A 20,747-nucleotide genomic window follows, 5' to 3' on the forward strand; every position below is an offset into this window, starting at 1 on the left:
ATACAGGGGGGACATATGCATCACTCCTATGGTGGAACTGAAAAGGGAGAGGGAAACCTTGATGGCCAGATTAGGAGAGACTCGTAAAACCTCCCTCCTGGGCAGCCAATAATACAATGCTATTCTGAGAGAACCAGTGGTCTGCCTGATCAGGTTTTCTTACTCTGTGGTACTGCTGCAGCTATCGATGAAGGGGTAGCCTTGCTGGCCGCGAGTATGTATATTGCTGATACAGTGTATGTGATGAATCAATGTAGATGTTTTGTATTGCCATGCCAAAGATGATTGTATTATGCCTTGCACTGATGCATTTGTTGTTATCAATAAAAGCAGTTTAAAAAAAAGGCATACAAGTTAAAACAGTGCAGGAAACACATTAGGTTGTTTTAGGTTCCTTATGATAATGCTAGAAAAAGACAAATAGACTTTCTTAATATTGGAGTGCACAAGCCATACTCCAAAAAATCTGTGGTGTGTAGGTTTATGGCATCCCCCTTGAGACTGGTTTATTTGTTTTCGAACTAGCACCTTTCGATGTCACGCAGGTCGGTTGCAGAGACCTCACGGGTGTCGTTGCTCACAGTATCTTCCTCTGATACAGCGGGCTATGTCCATGCACAACGTTGGTTCTGATCACGTGGGCGGGGTAGCTGATGCAACGCAACCCAGCGGGCCACTCTGAAAAGGCTCCCCGGCACTTTGGCGTCTGTTGCAGAAACATGACGGTCAGTCCTTACAAAACAGAGTGCTCAATCTTTGTCAAGACCGCCAAGCGGGCCGCATTGAAAAAGCTTCCTCGGTGCTGCATCTTCTTTTGCAAAAACGGGCGATCGATCTGTAACAAGTGAAGCGCTCGTTCTTTTCTCAGAGCACACTGGCGATCCAGCACAGCAACGGTACAGCTGCTGGAAGTACGAGTGGCTGAGTCAGACGGCATCAATACTCAGGTGAAATCTCCTCACCCACGCACACAAAGCCCTTCACGACCAAGGCCCGAGCTACCTCAACAACCGCATCAACTTCTACGCTCCCAAACGACACCTCCGATCAGCCAGTCGCGCCCTCGCCGCCGTCCCCCGCATCCGAAGAGCGACGACAGGAGGAAGGTCCTTCTCCTACCTGGCCGCCAAGACCTGGAACTCCCTCCCGACCGACCTGCGCCTGACCCAAGACCACCTCGCCTACAGGAAGAAGCTCAAGACCTGGCTGTTCGAGCAGTAGCAGCACCCCCCCCCCCCCCCCCTAGCGCCTTGAGACCCTCCGGGTAAGTAGTGCGCTCTACAAATGCCTATGATTGATTAATTGATTGAAGTCTTTAATGGTCCTGAGACTTCAGAAGAACAGGGGGAAGCAGCAAGCCCTTGGAGTTCGTTTTGGCAGAAGGCAGAGTCAAGCTGTCCTTCAACAAAGTCAGAGAGCAGCTGGCAGCAGGGCAACAAGCAGAAAAGCAGTCTTTCCAGAAAAGCAGTCCAGTTGATTCCTTTAGGCAGCACAGCAGCTCTCCTGGAAAACACAAAGAAATTGGATAACAGTTTGGGCCCTGCACCTGTTTTCTTAAGAAAATTTCCACCAAGGACAAGAACAAGGCATTGAAGGCACGACCAGTCCTGATGAAAACCTCATAACCACCACGGTGTTTGAAACGCGTTGACACCAGCGCCTGGGTTATGTAACCACAGTGTTTTCCAGGAGAGATTTCACATTAATAGTACTCCCTTGTTGACAACACTTTAAATCGGAGTTCCCAGAGCTGCATACACTGGCAGGAGACAACCGACATTCTGTTGGAGAATATTAAACTTTCCGCCTAGTGTTTTAGATTCTAGTTAATGACTGGTCACACAAGTCATATAAGTACATATGTTAAAAAGTCTGTATAATTTATGTTCAATTTTGCACATATGATTTTTGTAGATATAAGTGTTGCCTTTGTAATTTGTATATGTATATTGTAGAGAAATAAGTCACACAATCAAGTGTTGCCCTCTATGATGACATGACTAAAATTCATCTCACACATTTTTGAAAACGATGAAGAAAAGTGAAATAAATCACATGTGTTTATGAATTACTGACACCGGCTCGTTTACTGATTACGTTTTGGAAAATCACTTTTTAATAGTGGCACTCTGAAACTAGTAATGTCAAATCCAGCTTTACCAGTTAACCGGATTTGTCATTACCAATCTAAAGATATAAAACATAAAGCAGCTACTCCGCTGCAGTCTTGAATTACAGTTTAAAGAATCTCCAAGAATCCTCAATTTTAACCTATGAGAGGAGCAGGCCTCACAGTAGTAAAAAACGAATGTGGGTGCTTGTCACTATTAGGACATTTAAAACAACCAGATACATGTCCTATGTTTTTCGTACATAGCAACCTGCCCTTAGGTTAAACTAGGGCCTACCTTATGGGGACTTATATGTAATAAAAGGGGAGTTGTAGGGCTTGGCAAGTAGTTCTAAATGCCTAGTCGAAGTGCCAGTAAACTGCACAGATAGGCAGTGCAGTGGCAGGTCTGAGGCAGGTTTGAAAGGCTACTTTCTGGGTGGCACAATCAGTGCTGCTACCCAGTAGTAGCATTTTTAACTTACAGGCCCTAGATATATGATATAACATTTTACAAGGGACTTGCACGTAAATTAAATGTGCGAGTTCTGTATACTCAAATTACTCACATGTTTAGGGAAGAAACACAGACACTTTAGCACTGATTAGCAGTGGTAAAGTGCTCACAGTCCTAAGGCCAACAAAAGGGTACATCAAAACATGGAGGTAAAAAGCAAAAAGATTGGGAGAAGACCACCCTAAGGATAGCAATTCTAACATTAAGGAAAAAGTTTAAAAAATACCATTTATCCCAGCAAACCTACTTCTCCATCCTGGTGCATAGAAGTTTCTCCTTACCACTCAACCGCTGGCCTGTTTTTTTTAATTTTTACTTCTGTACACTACATTTTGCCATTACTAGCTCTATGCACTCTGAAACAACCATTCCACAGTCATGAGTTAAGTTACATAAAAAAAAAAAACCAGTCACCTCCAACTCACTTGAAGGACATCACTAAGTCTTCATGCTCTCTAAACACTTGTATGTTTTAAAATAAACATTCATTATTTATACATCTTTGGAAAGCCCATTGGGCGTGTGGCAGTTATGCTAAAAATATAACTGTGCAGTATTTACTGAGCCTGTGATCCGCTGGTGACCACAAACGCCACAAGAGCTGTTTACTTTACAAGCAGTAGAAATGGACAAGAGATTAGAGGGAGAGTTTGTGTCCTTAGATGCAGGACAGGGTGGAAATTCCATCAGTTTGTGTAGCACGGAAAACAAATAGAAAATATTTGTAACTGGTAATGTAGAATTTCCACCAAAAACGGATGAGGTCAGTGTCTCGGTGGCTACAGGGCTAGTGTCTAAATCGAGACACTGAGGCAACCATCCCTTCAGTTAAGGTCATCAAATTTACTCATATACATATACTCTCCATGTTTTGTATATATTCTGCAGTAACTTTAGACTGACAGTAGAAACACCGAGCTGCCTGTGCTGCAATGCACACATTAGCCATGAATGTATTATGTACTTCAAGCAGTAACTCGCCCTTCGTTTTTATGTGGCTGCACTCTTTCGTATCGGGTGAGATTACTCAAATTCGACATACAACCATTTAAGTGTGAAAAGGGCACTTTAATGAAGCATGTTGTCGCTCCATAGTAGCCTAATCTGGCCCATAGCATTACATCCTAACAAAGATTTTCTTGGTAATATGTAAAACATTCTACCACCCAACCCCCTTAAAAACTTCTCCCCTTTAGGTAATAGCCTGCATACATTTTAAAGCCCCTTCAGTTCTCCATCTCTATGCCCTGTTCTTGTCCTGCTACTTCACCAAATCTGCCTATTATCATTACTTAAAGAGTGTCTTTGCTTCTCTCCAGCCCCAAAAGCTAGTTCGTAGCCCATATATATATATATATATATATATATATATATATATATATATATATATATATATATATGAAGAAACCACCTCCTCTCAACGAAAGAAGCAGAAGCCTCGAAGGGGATTTGCAAGACAACACCCTTTATTTCTTAAAAATGGCGAATGCATTTCGGCCGGATTGGCCTTCGTCAGCGCCTGCGGTGAGTGTGTAGGAAGTCCCAGCGTCCTGCAAAGGAAATACACCCAACCGCACTCTGATAGGTGCAAAATGTTAGCTCCGCCCCTCACTCAGGTGATCTTCCAGCCGGTCCGAGAAAATCAGAGGACTTCAAAACCCAGGATGCACTGGTTGCTCCCAGGTAAGTGTGGCTGAGGGACGGTCTTGAAGCAATACAAGAAAGTAGCGGGGGTTGGGGTCAGTGCAGGACGTGACCCGCAAAAGAAATTGATGGTGCTGCCTCGAGTCCCCATGCCTCACTGTCCGTAAGTCCAAGTGTCACATTCACAGGGGCGGGAGGACAATGCAGCCCGCCCTGGCCGAGGCAAATGTCTCAATTAGCCGCTTCAGATTGCTTGAACTGCCGGCGAGCCTGGAGATATTCATGAAATGAAGAAACAAGCAGTGCCGAGGCAAGGACCAGATTCTTCAGGCCACAAGTTGTGAGTGAGCTTCTGAACGCGCTTCTGGCACACGCGTGAAATTGATGAAGAAACCACCTCCTCTCAACGAAAGAAGCAGAAGCCTCGAAGGGGATTTGCAAGACAACACCCTTTATTTCTTAAAAATGGCGAATGCATTTCGGCCGGATTGGCCTTCGTCAGCGCCTGTGGTGAGTGTGTAGGAAGTCCCAGCGTCCTGCAAAGGAAATGCACCCAACCGCACTCTGATAGGTGCAAAATGTCTGATAGGTGCAAATATATATATATATATATATATATATATATTTCCTCTCATGCTGACCTTGGCTCCACAGCTTGGAAAACGCTCCTCCAGAAATTGTTATGCCCCATCCCCATCTCCTCTTCTTCCCTCATGTGTACATTCTTACAATCCGATCCCAGTATCCCACAATACTTTGCCCAACAACTATGCTCGTTCTTCATCAGGCCCAAAAAAACAATGTCCATTGCCAGTAAACAAGTGCTCACTCAGGCCTCAAGAAATGTACTCGCCCACTCACTATGGTGAGTCAGATTTTATCAGGGAGAGTTATTTTTAGGGCTAACTGGCGAGGCCTGGCAACAGAGAGCTCGAGCAAAAGAGAGCTCGAGCTGGCAAAGAACATGTGTTCTGTTCATTCAGAAAGTGAATGAGCAATAAAGATGCCTTTTAAATCTTGTTTTCATCTTGTCCCCTTTGCTGTGAGTTGAAGGACGGAGGTCAAATGTCAACCTAGGTCTTCTTACAAATTGCTGCGTATTTTATACTGGAGAATGGTGTTTACTTTTCTTTCTCTGACTGTGAAGTTAGAGGATTTTATACACTGAACTGTGGCTTGTAAATAAACAGTACACATTTCAAAATATATTTTAGTAGCTAGGAAAGCTCTTTTTTTGTACTTCTGATGTGAGATGTAAAACATGATTGTAATATGATCAAAACAAATCAGAATACTTTACTTGGTAATGTGCAAATGATGATAAATATTTTCTGAAACACAATTTTCATACATTATCGTTTGTATGCTATATAGTTTTAGCAGTTAAACTGCATGTCGGTGGGAACGTTTGTGGCCATTTCAGTAGAAAATGCCGGTCTGTAAATGACGAGTGTGCTACCACATCATGCTTTGGCAATATATTTTTTTAAAGTGAGAGCTTGAAATATGAACCGAGTAGCTTTCCCGCCTGCGCCCTGATGGCAGTGCTATTAGTGACCTCAGGGGTTGTACGTACTCTATATGAGGACTAGATTATTATACCTGGAGCAAAAAGTTAGTCTGTTAGACCATAAAGAGTTTTTTGTACAGCAGACATGCTGAACTCACATATTTGAAGGTGTTCTCCTATGTGATAGAAGGTGACTGAAATAAAATTCACTTAGGATCACACAATTTGGAATGAGTTTATGGGTCAAGCGTATTACAGTTAGGTCTAGTAGATTATTCAAGTCAATAGACTTGCAGGTTTAGTAACCTCTTTCAGATTTTTTCAAAACCGGTACTATCATCCTGCAACAGATTGCTCTCTTCAAATGTAACCTCCCCTGGCTCAACAACTCAAAAAGCTCTTCCTTAAAAAAGGAATTAATCTTCCTGTTCACTAACTCACCTTCTCACTTTACCTGTCACAACTGGTTTGAGCGCCCCACTAAACCATTCTAGGCATTATGCCTCTCCTTATGATGCACGGACCTGACCAGCTATTCTTAGTCTCCCAACGATCCCATTTTATCTTATTTAAAAGGGACGCTTCCTTCAAATCTACCGACCCACTGTTATCCAAATGCACCGAAATCATCTCGGGACAGCCTCTGCCCTTCTGCAACTCTGACATTGTCTGCATTCATTGTCCCCAGCTACAACTCCTTTTCCGCACCAGTCAACTTGTACGATTAGCCAGTTATCGCATTTCTGTCCACAGACCCCTGCATACAATCGGCATAAAAGGCGTGACACCAGATAAGAATCCTTTAAATGAAAATCTCCTGCCGGGTGAATATACCTCCTACTGAAGTTTGCCTCCTAGTACCCCTCTTCTGACACTCTGAAAACCCCATCCTTTTCACCTTTGTTGATGCTCCTATTTGTATAGAATGTGTGCGAAAAACATTTCCCAAGAACCTTAGCCTTACCAAACCGAACCTTTGTCCTTTTTTTCCTTCTGCATAATCTCTCTTATCAATTCAAGCGGGTCAATACCAATCGTCCGTCCATCCCAAGTGCCTTAGCTACAAATCCCTGAACCCCTTGTAACCAAGCAGATCTGATACTCGAAACTTAATCTGAAATATATGTCATACCAATATAGCACCCCCTCATAATTTCAGCTGTAGCAAGCTTCCTGGCTCTCAACCCTCTAAATGCATGTGCAACACATCACCCCCTTGTAGACTCGTAGCCTTAGCACCACTTACCATAAAACGCCACTCTGGATAGTTTGTATGCATTATCCATTGGATGCAAACCTTCTTCAATCTGATTCTTTCTGAAACACAGCACCCGGCCCCAGGATGCTGGATCTGGGAGGGTAATGAAGTATGGCTGGACCATAAAGGTACACAAGGTAAGCAGACACACGAAAGGTGTTTTAGACATCAGCTGTTTAGACACTGACAACTTCTGTCCAAGATGGATATGTCTAAGAAGCATAAGTAGCATATCTTTAATAATGGTGGATCAAGGGGATATTACCTATCCCCCACAAGCACCCATCTTTGTCTTTTACTTTAAATTACCTTTGGATGGAAGCGTGCAATTGTCTGTCTTTAGTTGTAGCACAGTGCCATGGCATACCATGCTGGTTCATTTGTGGATGGGTGATGATATGATAACACCAGATGTCCTCACTGAGCTCCCATCTGCTGTGATCCTTGCATGCTAGGCAGGACATTAAGTAGGCGGATCACTTCTAAACTCCGTATTTTACTATTATTTTGTGCTGTCAATATTTCACAGCTTTGAATATCTCCTTTACACACTTTCAGATAAAATGGTATCTACAGTTGGCACCTAGGTGACCATTGCCCCATACACTCTGAAAAGAGAGCAAGGATTGCATGGTGTTGGGACAGGAATGTCCGCTGCATAGTAAACTGATATGTATCCCTACCCTGAAAGTCTGACTGCATGTTGAACTGATATCCTGACTTTTGTTTGGCTCTGGTACCACATTAATCTAGCATGTGCTCAGAGGCTTAGGCCTGCCCCAGGTAATTTGAGGTCCAGAACCTGTTCTTTGACCTGTAGGGGAGGACAAAGCGTACTATCATAATAGGACTACTGCCTGTGCGCTGGTTGTGTCACATAAAGCAATGCTGGTAGTGTACCAAGCTTTTGAATCAATAGAGAGGTCAGACCTTTTGTTCTGTATCTAGGAGATTGTGGTCTATCAACCTCTCTCATGTAATATTCCACTGTTATGTGAGCTCCTGATCCTTGTGCTGACATTCCGTGTGTGTTCGTGTGCACCAGGTGCATGTATATACAGTGACTGTGTAGCACATGTATGGTGAGTCTGAGCACTGGGACCAGTGGGGTCAATCTTTTATGACACCTGCTTTAGCATGATACACAATGGAGAGTAGAAATAGCTTACCCAGACTGTATTAACTGCATCCCTGTGGTTAGGAGGAGACCCAGACATTAAAGTGAAGGTTTGAGACCATGCTAAGTTTTGAAATTCAGTGAGGGTCATGTTAGCAAAGGGCTGCTAATTAGTTCTTCCTCAGCACTGCCAGATGAGAGAAGAAAGCTGGAAGGGGTGAGATTATAGTGTTAATTGTTCAAGGTAAGGTATTTTTTTAGGCAAGGCCTGTCCTTTTGTCTGTCCCCCGTTACTGCTCCTGGGATGCTGCTAAGATCTCTCACTTCATTTTGCTTTTGTTTTGGGCACTGCTTGGAGCCAGCATCACTGCTAGTATGAGGAACAGCCAGAAAATACAATTTGAAAGATACCCAACCCAAACCTGTTCTGAAACCTTAGCCAGTGGATCAACATCTCCTATCTGGAAATGTATATAAAAGTGGAATACAAACCACCTCACTTTCTTCCAATGCAAAGTTCCCATTGACCAAGCAAGGAAGTGCTTCACAGAGTAGTCGAAGGAAAGTTGTTTTTTAGGATTGTGGTCTGCATAACAGCCAGTTGCCCAGATGTAAAGATTCCACTGTGTCTTAGAGGAGATGAGGCTATAGCTGGAGCCTATAAGCATGCCTGTCTGGTTTCTGAGAGAGGGGAGGATTGTGCCTGGCCCTACACGAGGAGAGACTGTCCAGGAGCAAAAGCTTCTCACGTTACCGATGTGTGGAACGAACCAGGAAACCAGTGACAACAAGGAAACAAAGCCAGGAGTGACCCATTTTCAGGGGGGTCCCATGGACTCCCTGAACAGTTCTTGTCGGGAACTACACTAGAGTTCTAGGAAGTATCAAGCATTGTGTGTAACGTAGAGCCTGCCCTGGGAATGGTTGCTTCCACTACCGATGTCAGACTCTGAATATTTGATCACTGCTGCAGAGGGAGGTCCAATTGTCCTAGAGGGTACCACTGCTGAATACCCATGCTCACTGTTGTCCTGAATGCCACACATGCCATCACTGGACTCCGCCTACGCCTAGCCGAGGGAGACTGCTACTGATTGAAGACTAGTGCCACCATGCGAGTTGCCAAGCAGACATCGCCCAACCATCAAGTTCCCAGCGTGGTCACCTCTACACTTTAAGTGGCTCCCCCACTGGAGCGAGACAGCTACTCATATCTGTCCTGCAACGCCCACATTACAACAATAAGAATGCAGGTAACCCCAGTGTAGGAAGAAAAGATCAGCAGCTGGAAACAAATTGGTAAGTGACGAGGTTTATTGGTCACATCTGCACATGTCAAGATCCAGTTAGGGAATGACACAAGAACATAACTGCATTTCAAACGGCAAACCTCCCCCATTTCGAAAGACAACATTCTTTCAGCAAGTCCACAACACGAGACCGTTATGAGCTGTGACCAGACAATCGCCTCCCTCGTGATCGCTCGTGTAACAAAACAGTACCCAACACACCTTCCCCCCCATAAAACAAAAACAAAAAAAAACAACAAAAAAAACTATCATCGTAGAATCCATTCATAACAAAATCTCTAAATGTTCCGAATCTCTTCTTCCAGCGATGCAATCTTCCCTTAATTTCCTTTTTTTTTTTAAAAAGGAAAAAACGCGGTAATAGAAAATCCCATCCTTGTCACCAGTGTAGGAAGAACAGATCAGCAGCTGGAAACAAATTGGTAAGTGACGAGTTTTATTGGTCACATCTGCACATGTCAAGATCCAGTCAGGGAATGACACAAGAACATAACTGCATTGCAAACGGCAAACCTCCCCCATTTTGAAAGACAACATTCTTTCAGCAAACCCACAAAACGAGACCGTCACGAGCTGTGACAAGACAATCACCACGCTCGTGACCACTCGTGTAACAAAACAGTACCCAACACCCAGGGCCTACCATTGCATGTGGAATTGGCGACTAAGGAAGTATTCTGAGGTCTGTGATACAAATTTGAGATTTTTACTGAGTAAGCTTAAAGAGGTGAATGCAAACTTAACTTTTGTGTTGGTTGACTACTTGGTTATAAGCTCTTGCCTCCCCTCCACCCCCACCCACGGTATCTCCTTGAGAGAAGCCTTTTGAATGCTCAAGACCTATTATACTTGGCACAGTAGGACAGACCCCAAGGCATCAGAGGCAAATGACCTCAAGCGCCATTGTTGGAGCCCGGTATCCCCTGTCTGACCTGTGGCCCATCAAATGGGGTCTGGTATATGGGCATTAAATCTGAACACCTTTTGTTATCTATAATATGCACTGTGGGAAATTCGCACCACCCTCTGTCTTCACTCCAGAGCTCTAAATTGTGCTTTGTAACGAATACGGTACACACTCTAAACTCATCCGGACACATAGAGTTCTTAATTCATTGTATACGCTACACAAGACTAGGATGTTACATTAAAAAAAGTATGAAAAGGCCACATCTGGAAAATGAAAATACACTTCTGCAAGATGAACTAAAACATGGGAAATGTAAAGGACTGCATTGCCGATATGGAATAGTTTAAGGGTTTTTACAGCCCTTGTTGCAAAATCGATCAGCTGCGCTCCCATCTTGACACGCACTTAAAAACATACTGCTAGTTATTATGCAGGTGAGTCAATAAGGCAGAAAACATGGACTGCAGGTACAGACGAAGCATTAAAAATAACAAAAATATATAACCTTCCGTTTATGGAAGGGCCTTGGTGGGCCAGAGGGCTCACTTGGCTGGCCCCTACCCCTGGCCAACCCCACCAGAACCGGGCCTGCAGCACATCATTCTACCTTGTGCCAAGCCCTGGGGAGAGGTGTAGCCATGTGGTTAGACCTGCTGACTTTAAAGCTGGGGAACCAGGTTTTATCATCGCATTGGCTCAACATCCTGTGATTCTGGGCAAATCACTTTAAATGACTGTGTCCTTGTGTAACGTAACTGGTGCTCATGTAAAGCCCTCCAATACCTCCGGGTCAAGTTGGCGCTGTATAAATCTGCAAAAAATAAATAAAAGCCTGATCTCTCATCCCCTTGTCTCGCTATCTCATTCTTGACAGACTCATACCATGCCTGTCTTTATGCCTGTGACTCTGTCCGTGATCACTCAACTGCTGTGCACTCACCCTCCTAACTCCCACAGCCCTGAGGGTATTCTCTTCATAGAAACTTCGATCTCCAGCACCTGCCTATGAACCCCCTTCCACTGCATGCGAGATAAAGCAACTGTGATGTTATGTTGCACACCACGAAAATGTCGCACTGTGGAAGAGACGCATACTGAGCCATCTTTGCCATTATCCACCATGCTAGCTGCCTCCATAATTTCTCTGACACACACTGAGAAGATACTAGTATGTGTCATGCATTGAAGTACGAAAATCTGCAGCAGTCTGTGTATCTTTTGATCCTTCGCTGTCTAATTTACTAGTCCACCACCTTTTCGTTGTCCACATTAAAATTGACCTTCCTGTGTTGTAACCTCCTCCCTCACAGCACCGAAGCCACTACCAGCAGGAAGAATCCCAAAAATGTATGATTCAAACAAGATTCTGCCACCAACCTGCATACTATTTGTGATGCCACTACAATCCAAAACCTCCTGTCTACTCAGCATGTGAATATATGTCAATGTCAATGGTATTTATAGAGCACGAACAATCATCCCCAATGGGATATCACGGCGCTGTCCTGACAGTAGTGAGTAGATAACAGAGTGAGGATTATGTTTAGTCAGATTTTTGGGAAAAGAAATGTTTTTAATTGCTTCCTGAAGGACAGATAACAGTCTGTTAGTCTGAGTTCCTGCGGCAGCTTGTTCCAGTTGTTTGGCCCCAGGTGGGAGAACGCCCGTCCACCCATCCTATCTGTTTTCACACGAGTGTTACTTGCTCTAGCAGCCGTACGGAAACGCAGGTTCCTCATAGGAGCATAGAATCTGATTTTATTTTTTAGGATGCGAGGGCCCGTGTTGTGCAATGCTTTATGCGTTATGCACATTAGCTTGAAGATGGCTCTCTGTCTCATTGGTAGTCAGTGAAGCTCACGCAGGCAGCTTTTGGCTGGGTCGTACTTTCTTTTATTGCAAATTGCCTTTGCTGCAGCGTTCTGTACGACTTGTAATTTCGCGAACAGATAGTCATACATTCCCTCAAACAGGGAATTTCCGTAATCCAGCATGCTCATTAATAAGGACTGGACCAATATCTTCCTACACTCAGTGAGAATCCATGGAAAAACTCGCCGGAGCATCTTGAGTAGTGCGAAGCCTTTGCCACAAATTGTAGCTACGTGGGTTTTCATGCTCAAGGTATTATCTAGAATCACACCTACATTTTTGGCCATTGATGCTGGGATAGGAGCGGTGCCCAGAGTGGTGGGCCACCAGCTGCTGTCCCATAGGTGTGTGTGTGTCTACCAAACACCAAAATCTCAGACTTGTCTGCATTTAGTTTGAGACAATGGTTGTGCATCCAATTGGCTAGTTGTCAGGCAGTTCAGGAGCCTATCCTTAGGGTCATCTTCTTCATCTAATGAAATCATTAGTTGGGTGTCGTCTGCGTAAGAGCAGATCCTGACACCCCACTTTCTCCCTATTTCGGCTAGTGAAGAGACAAACACGTTAAATGTCAATGAGGCCCCTTTTGGGACTCCATACTTGATGTTCCTGGGAGGGGAAAGGAATCACCCATCCGTACTGACTGTGTTCTGTCTTGCATGAAAGACTGCAGCCACCCTAATGCCTTTTCCCGGATACCCTTGGCTGCAAGGATTTCCAGGAGTCGGTGGTGTGGGACGATATCAAATGCCGCCGAGAGGTCTAGTAAAATCAAGGCGACTGTCTTTCCCTGATCTACCTTGGTTCTGATATTGTCTGACACTGCCAGGAGTGTTGTCTCGGTGCAATTGTTGGCCCGGAACCTTGTTTGGGAACTGTCCAATAGATCATTTGTCTCTAAGAATTTGGAAAGCTGCCTGTTGACCAATTTCTCCATCACCTTAGACAAATAAGGAAGTTGGGAAATAGGCCGATAGTTTGCCGGGTTATGAATATCCTACCCTACTTTTTTTAGTAAGGGAGTAACTATGGCGTTTTTCCAATACTTCGGGAATTCAGCAGAATTCAATGAATGATTAAAGACTTTGGTTACAGCTGGGCAAATTATTGGTGTTAGTCGTGAGAAAATATGATGCGGGCTGTGGTCCAGTGGGGAGCCTGATTTTACTTCCAGCATAGCTTTGCCCACTTCCTCCTCTGAAAAAGGCCCGAATCTAGGACAGCTAGCCAGAACTGGGGATGTTACACGAGGTTGTGGTTGCTTTTATTCGATGTTGGAAAAAGAGGCATAGATCTAATCTATTTTTTCACAGAAGTATTCATTAATTTTATTACAACCTTCTTGCGAGGGGGTAATATCCACTGATAGATTAGCCGGGCTGCATAGCTCTTTGACTATTTTAAATAGTTCTTTTGAAGAATTTTTGCTTTCTGTTATCCTCCGTGAGAAATAGTCTTTCTTTGCTTTCCTAATAGCTTTATTGTAAAGTACAAGTTCCCTTTTGTATATGGCTCTCGTTTCTGGGGTTTTATTGAGCCTCCAATTGTGTTCGCAAGATGTACATTTCCTTTTTTAAGATTTTAATTCAGGTCCATACCACTTCTCTGAGACTGTGCCTTTCCGTTTCTGTTTAGAGAGTGGAGCTGAGCAGTGTTCCAGCGCACTCTTGATATTATTCTGGAGCTCTTCTATTTCATTATTAATATTGGCGTTTCCTATGGATGCATGTGTAAAATGATTCTGGAATTTTTCCGCAGAAATTTTTTTCCAGCTCCTAGCTGATGCTGTTGCTGGGGGCATAGATTTGGAGTGATTGGTAGGTACTTTAATAGTGAACACAATCATAGAGTGGTCAGTCCATATCAATGGTTTAATCGCATTGATGTCAATGGCTCCTATATTGGAAAAGATGAGATCTAAAATATGTCCAGCCCTATGTGTTGGCTGATTAATTATTTGTGTCAGCTGAAGAATCTCCATGTCCTCTACTAGCTGTTTGGTTAATGGGTTGTTGCTGCTATCAAAGTGTACGTTAAAATCTCCTATCACTAAAATATTCTTGTTCTTAAGACAGACCGGTAATATTTGGGTAAAAAGTTGGGCACTAAAGTCTAAAGTGCTGGCAGGGGGGTTATAAACTATCACTCCCCCAAATAAAATGATGGTGTTTACGGATACTGAGAATGCCATTGCTTCATGGCTGTTGGACTGTGTGATCGGTTCTTGTCTACAGGTGAGGGATTCCCTAAATAGCAGGGCTACCACTCCGCCTCTTTTCCTCACTACCTACTTCAATACTCTGCTTACCAACTTGATTCTTTCTCCCTGCTCTAGGGTTCAGCTCAGGTACTCTACCATCTCTTCCTACCTTGCTGATGGGGAGCCATCCTCTGTTCTTGGTAATCTGCTCTCTTTGCAGGCCACAATACATTCTCCCCTCTTTCAGCTAACTGTGCCTTCATGCTTCTCTCTGACATCTGAAAAACACTAATTTATTTTCTTCTGCTACTTTTGGGTCCCAAATGCCACTCACCTCACAGTCACCCACACACCAGGTCAAACTGTGCTCCCCTGTTGTCCATCGAAACATCCTTTCCTGTGCAAGTCTCCTTCGCCAAACTCCACTTCATACACAACCCTCTTTAGTCATCTTATTCCCTTAATTTAGCTCCTCTTCCTGTCCCTCACATGGAATATTGCTGATGGAACCTTTCCTTGGAAGGTCCCCGTCGCCCTCACGCCCAGCTGACATGCCCACCTCCTTTCTCCAGTTCTTGGAAAAACCACAGCCCATCTGTAAAAGAACCACTTCTGCAGACAGAAGACAAGAAAAAGAAACCCTTACCTTACGCATGCCTAGCAAAACCCATCTATTCCTCACCCTCCACTCCCGTCTTACCAGTGTACTCCCTCACTCCTACTGGCCCACACCGCACACCCAAAATGCCTTCAAGCACAAAGGGGCTGCCCTGATTGTCTGCCAAGACAGCCACAGCAGAGGACCGTCATGCCATCATTTCACAGGTTTTGGTATATTGCCTCGGAACCCTGTTTACCAGTAACCACACCCGCCACAGGGGCCTCTGAAATGTAATAACCACAGATGTAAAAGTGTAGGTTTGTGCATCGAGTGTTATTTTAAGTAGATACTGGATGTTGTTTTTAATTCCTCTTTTCTTTTTCCAGACTCCCATTACAAAGACAAAGACTCTGATTGGTCAGGCCGGTGTGTCCTTCACTAACGCGGTGAGTATGTGCTTGTGTGGCCACTGTAGGGAACAAGATGTAGTCATAGCCATGAAGGCTGCAATGACAATGTCAAGTGTGAGCAAGTCAAAGGCACCCAATGTAGGACACAAACCTGTCCCGCAGAGTGATTTATTTCACATGAAATCTTTAGCACTGTCATCGCCAAAAGGCCACGTCCATTTTGTATCATATGCAATGTGTGCAATTCATGCCTTGCCATTGCATGCACTGTTCATCATACCTCACCCATGGTTCTAAATGTGCCCATACAAACATACATTCACGGCATTGATTCACCAAATGCCAATGGTAACAGATCTAACGTCCCATACTCTTTGACCCCTGATTGCATCACAAGGATGATCCCTTGCCTCACTCTTATTTGCTGTTGGGGGCTTGGCGGAAGGGCAGGGAGTGGAAACTACAGAAAGTAGTAGCCCCCTTGCAGCCATGTTCTTTTTCTGCTCTCATCACTGCCTTTACAACCCCTCTGGGGGGCCAGAGGGAGCGGGGCGGTAGCAAGAGCAGTGTCATGGCTATCAAACAGCAAGCCTGTGGTAGCAATTGCGTCATCTAGTTACCCCTAATTGACTTTTATGCATATACCATCCTTTTGTACTATTTGCTTGCACTATACAACATTGTGAAAATCAATACAAATAGAGAACGGATATCCCTCTGTTTCCCCGGAAGCTAAAGATTCTGATTTTACTAATCCCTCTTCTTACAAAGATATAGCAGACCCAGATGTTAGAGCTGTCACTTAGATTAAAGGGACGCTACAGGCTAAAGTATCGGAAAACAAATGCATTAGCCCTGGGCGAAATTTTAATTGTGCCGGAGTAATCCAAGTCATTTTCGTAAATTTGCTGTTACTCTTTTGATGGGAAATTACCGAAATATGCGATTATGCCCTTTCGCATAATTATGAGTAATTTAATACAAAAATCCCACTGCAGAGGCACAGGAGCAATACATGTAACAAGCACAAACAGCTGCTGGCTGCTGCTGTTCGTCTTTTGATGCATTCGGCATTATTTTCTTAGTGCAAAATGCATCCCTGGGTCCATTTTGGAAACATAAGTGCATTCTACCCTAAGCAAATTGTGCCAGGTTATGCTCCGTATGTAATCTCATGTAATTTCGTTGTCATTTCATGCAGTCAAACTACAGCAAATTACCCAAGTTACGCTCATTGGCAATCTGCAATTGGTTACAGATTTATAGGTTCAGACCTTGGACAGAAGTTAGTTCCTTAGGAAAAGGAAAAACATTTCATGAACTCAGATGTACGTCTTAATCTCTAATACTAAAATATTATTCCTTTTACGTTCTTTCCAACTCCTGTTTTACCCCTTCTTTCTCCTCTTACCCTCTCCTGACCCTCCCTCCTCTGTCTCGCTGCACGTCTTCCTCTTTCACTAGTTCACGGTGGTCCCCCTGTGTTGCCCAAGCCGGAGCAGCCTTCTGAGTGGTCGTTACCCCCACAACCACCAGGTCTTTAACAACTCGCTGAACGGGAACTGCAGCAGCCCAGACTGGCAGAAGCACCAGGAGCCGCAGGCCTTCCCTGTTTACCTGCAGAAGAAGGGCTACCAGACGTTCTTCGGGGGCAAATACCTGAATCAGGTACCAGGCGGGGCTACCAGGCAACCTGTTATGTTATGTTATGTTAAAATCAATTTATAAAGCGCTCGTACGCCCGTGGGCTTCATGGCGCTATAGAAGAGGTGAGGGATCAGTCCAACATAACACAGAGCTAATAGTGGCTTAATGGTAAGCTTGAGAGAACAGCCATGTTTTTAATCCTTTACGAAAGGTGAGTAAGTCCTTGCTCTGCCTGATCGGTAAGGGAATGGAATTCCAAAGTAAGGCTGCTAGATGGCGGAAGCAGCTACCTCCCTGTCGCTTCCTTTTAAAGCGAGACACCTCCAGTAAGGATTTTTGAGCAGAGCGCAGACTTCTGGTAGGTGTATATTTAGAGATCAGGCTACAAATAAAGGCAGGGCCTTTCTCTTGTGTGACTTTGAAGATGATGCAGCCAGTTTTAAAGGCTATACGCTGGGGAATGGGAAGCCAGTGTAGTTTTTCGAGTCCTGATTTGATAGAGGACCATTTTGGCTGATGTAGGATAAGTCTGGCCGCCTGGTTCTGGACTAGTTGGAGTCTCTTCAACAGGCCCGCTGGAAGTCCCAGATAGACACTGTTGGAGTAATCCAGACGGGACATGACTAAGGCCATAATGACCTGGGTTAAGGCAGACTGAGTGAGAAGGTGAGCAATTTTTTTTTATTTTCCTCATTTGGAAAAAGCTTGCTGAGACCGTGGCGCCCACCTGAGTTTTTAAGGACAGGTCCGATTGGAGCGTGATGCCTAAGCTCTTTCCAGCAGTGGACTTTTCAGGGGGGATGCCCAGGTCTGCAGGCCAGAAGTTCACACTCCAGCTGGATAAACTATTCCCGGGCAAAAGTAATTCTGTTTTGCCCGGGTTGAGTTTTAGATGTTTTTCGTTCATCCAGCATTGGATGTGTTTCATGGTGTTCTGAAATTCGGACACAGCGTCAGGGATATTGAGATGAAATAATAGCTGTAAGTCATCCGCGTAGTTGAACACCGTGACTTAAAATTTCTTAAGGGAATGAAGAAGAGGGCGTAAATAAAGATTAAATAATAAGGGGGATAATGACGACCCCTGCGGAACTCCGCAGGTGGACATATGCCTGGTGCCTATGAAGCTGCCCAGTTGGATTCCCTGCGTCCGACCCTCAATAAAAGAAGTAATCCAACTCAGCGCTGGTCCTCTCAGGCCGGCCTGTTCGACACGGTTGATCAGAATGTCATAGTCAACCGTGTCGAACGCCGCCGAGAGGTCAAGCAGCACCAGGGCTTGATGCAGATCAGCATCCGCGCTAGCTCTAAGGTTGTCCTGGACCGCCAGGATCACCGCCTCTGTTGAGTGACCCGGGCGGAATCCCGCTTGATTAGGCTCCAAATAGTTGGTGGTCTCGATGAAATTGGAGACACTCTTAGAGACATGGGCCTCCAGCACTTTTGAGAGGTAGGGCAACAGGGAAATAGGTCTATAGTTGGTTAAATCCAACGGGTCCTTCCCTTGTTTTTTCACCAGAGGTATAAGGAGGGCTTTTTTGAAATCTGCGGGGACTCTACCTTGTCTCAGAGACTCATTGAGAATAGGCAAAAGTGCATGTGGAAGGGATAGGCCTAATTCTCTAAAAATAGAAGGAGGGCAGATGTCGTTGGGTGAACCTGATTTGACCCGTAGAAGGAGTTCCGACAATTGTATGGAATCGATCAGGGGAATGAGGTCTAAGGTCTCTGGGTTCATATGTGTCCTCAGTGATGTTATTGGCAGATTGTGATGGTATACTTTGTTTAATGGTAATGATTTTGTTGATGAAGTAATCATTCAAATCATCACATAAAGCTTGAGATTGTACGATAGGTAGTGATGTACGCTCATCGTTGCAGAGGTCGTTCACTATTCTAAAGATATCTTTAGTTTGGTTCTGAGATTTCAGAATTATACCTGAAAAATAGTCGGTCTTCTTCTGGAGGATGGTTTTTTGGTAGAGGCGGCAACTCAAGCAATAAGCCTCTTTATCTTGTGAAAGATAATTCTTGCGCCAAATTCTCTCTTTTTGCCTGACCTCTAGTTTAAGTTGTTTAAGGTCCGCAGTGAACCATTTGTGGGCCTCTTTGTCGCGTGAGCGGGAAAATTTTACATTGGGAGCATGAATATTTGCAGCGCTTTGGATCCAGGAAAAGAGCGCCTTATGGATGTCATCTACGTCCCCCATGTCGTCAAATGGTGGCAGGGTAGAGACCAGGGTATCCAGAAAGGCAGAAGGATCTATCGCCCCCCATTTGCGAGTTTCCCCTCCAGTCTGAGGAGGAGTCTGGTGTTGTCTCCTTATTTGAAGGGAAAAATGAACAAAATGGTGGTCTGACCAAATGCAGAGTTGAATCGAGATGGATGATAGAGGGAGATTATGCGACCATAGTTGGTCGAGATGGTGGCCTTTCTCATGAGTGGGGGACTGTATGAATTGGATCATATTGATGTCGGTGAGTAGGTCATACAATTCTCTTGCTTGGGTATCAGTGTCCAGGCTGTCAAACCACAGGTTAAAGTCTCCGATAAGGATGGTATGAGGGTATTTCAATGTGATTGACGCTAATTGTTCGGCGAGTCCTGAGGGGAAGGCGGGCATAGTTTGTGGGGGACGGTAAAGTAAAACCAGTGCTATGGCGCCTTTCTCTGTATCGGTTTTTATGACTAAATTTTCGGTGCCAGGTAGCAGCAGGGACGGGCGACTAACAAAATGATGTTTTTTGTTAATGATGGCCACCACTCCCCCTCCGGCTTTACCTGGAGCACGATTTGCTGCCAAAATATAATAATCTGATGGGAGTGAGGCCAGTATATCGGGCTGTGAGTTCTCAGTAAGCCAGGTCTCAGTAAGTAGCAACAGGTCAGGTTTCTGCGAAGTAAGTAACAGAAATATATCCAGCTGATGCCTCACCAGCGATCTAGTATTAAGATAGATACAGTCCAAAATAAACAGAGGTGGGTTAGGGCTAGTAGGGGACTTCGTTGAGCCCATACTGCGCTTGTAATTCGGTCCGGGTGGTAAACAAACCTGGGAGATACCTAGATCGCTCAGGCGTTTAAGCGTGTGGCAAGGAAGTAGAGGACAAAGGGACGCTGGAGGTCTGAGGGATAAAAGTTCCTGGGTATTGTAAGTGTGGGGAGGGGAACGGGCAGAGTGACATGGCCCTGGTCCCGTGCGGTCACGGACGGGCACAGACGGGCTTGCCTTTGGCGTGCCTTCGGCGCGCTGACGGCGCGCCCGCTGCGCCCGTCCGCTGCGCGACAGGGGAAGACACATTGTAAATAGAGGAAATAACCGGAAGGGGCGTGGCCTGTAGGTGGGTGCGTGGCCTATGTGCTCTGGGGAATGGCGGCGAGAGAGTGGTAATTCGCGGCAGCGCTCGATTCAGCTGCGCGAGAGTGTCCAGAGCATGGGTGTCAAGGAATACTGGTGGCCAGGATAATGAGAGCAGGTAAATGCAACCACAATTTCTAAACACACAAAGGTAAAATAAACAGTAGCGTCCTCCCGGCTGAGCCTCAGGAGATAGAGTGTACCTCTGGCAGGCGCTCGTGAACAACGCGCCTATATGCCTTCGGTAGGGGGCGTGGCTTACATATAGGGTCAGATACCTCA

General features: G+C 44.8%; 1 protein-coding gene across 1 annotated transcript in view; it reads left to right on the plus strand.

Annotated features, from left to right (window-relative positions):
* Nucleotides 1-20,747, plus strand: part of LOC147679807 (uncharacterized) — a 582,063-nt gene that overhangs the window by 25,522 nt on the left and 535,794 nt on the right. The window contains exons 2-3 of the mRNA XM_086943363.1: nucleotides 15,436-15,495; nucleotides 16,924-17,127. Coding sequence (XP_086799489.1) covers nucleotides 15,436-15,495; nucleotides 16,924-17,127 — 264 coding nt within the window. The remainder of the gene's footprint in view (nucleotides 1-15,435; nucleotides 15,496-16,923; nucleotides 17,128-20,747) is intronic.

This window comes from Lissotriton vulgaris, chromosome 11, assembly GCF_964263255.1.
Source record: "Lissotriton vulgaris chromosome 11, aLisVul1.2, whole genome shotgun sequence".
NCBI classification, from domain to species: domain Eukaryota; kingdom Metazoa; phylum Chordata; class Amphibia; order Caudata; family Salamandridae; genus Lissotriton; species Lissotriton vulgaris.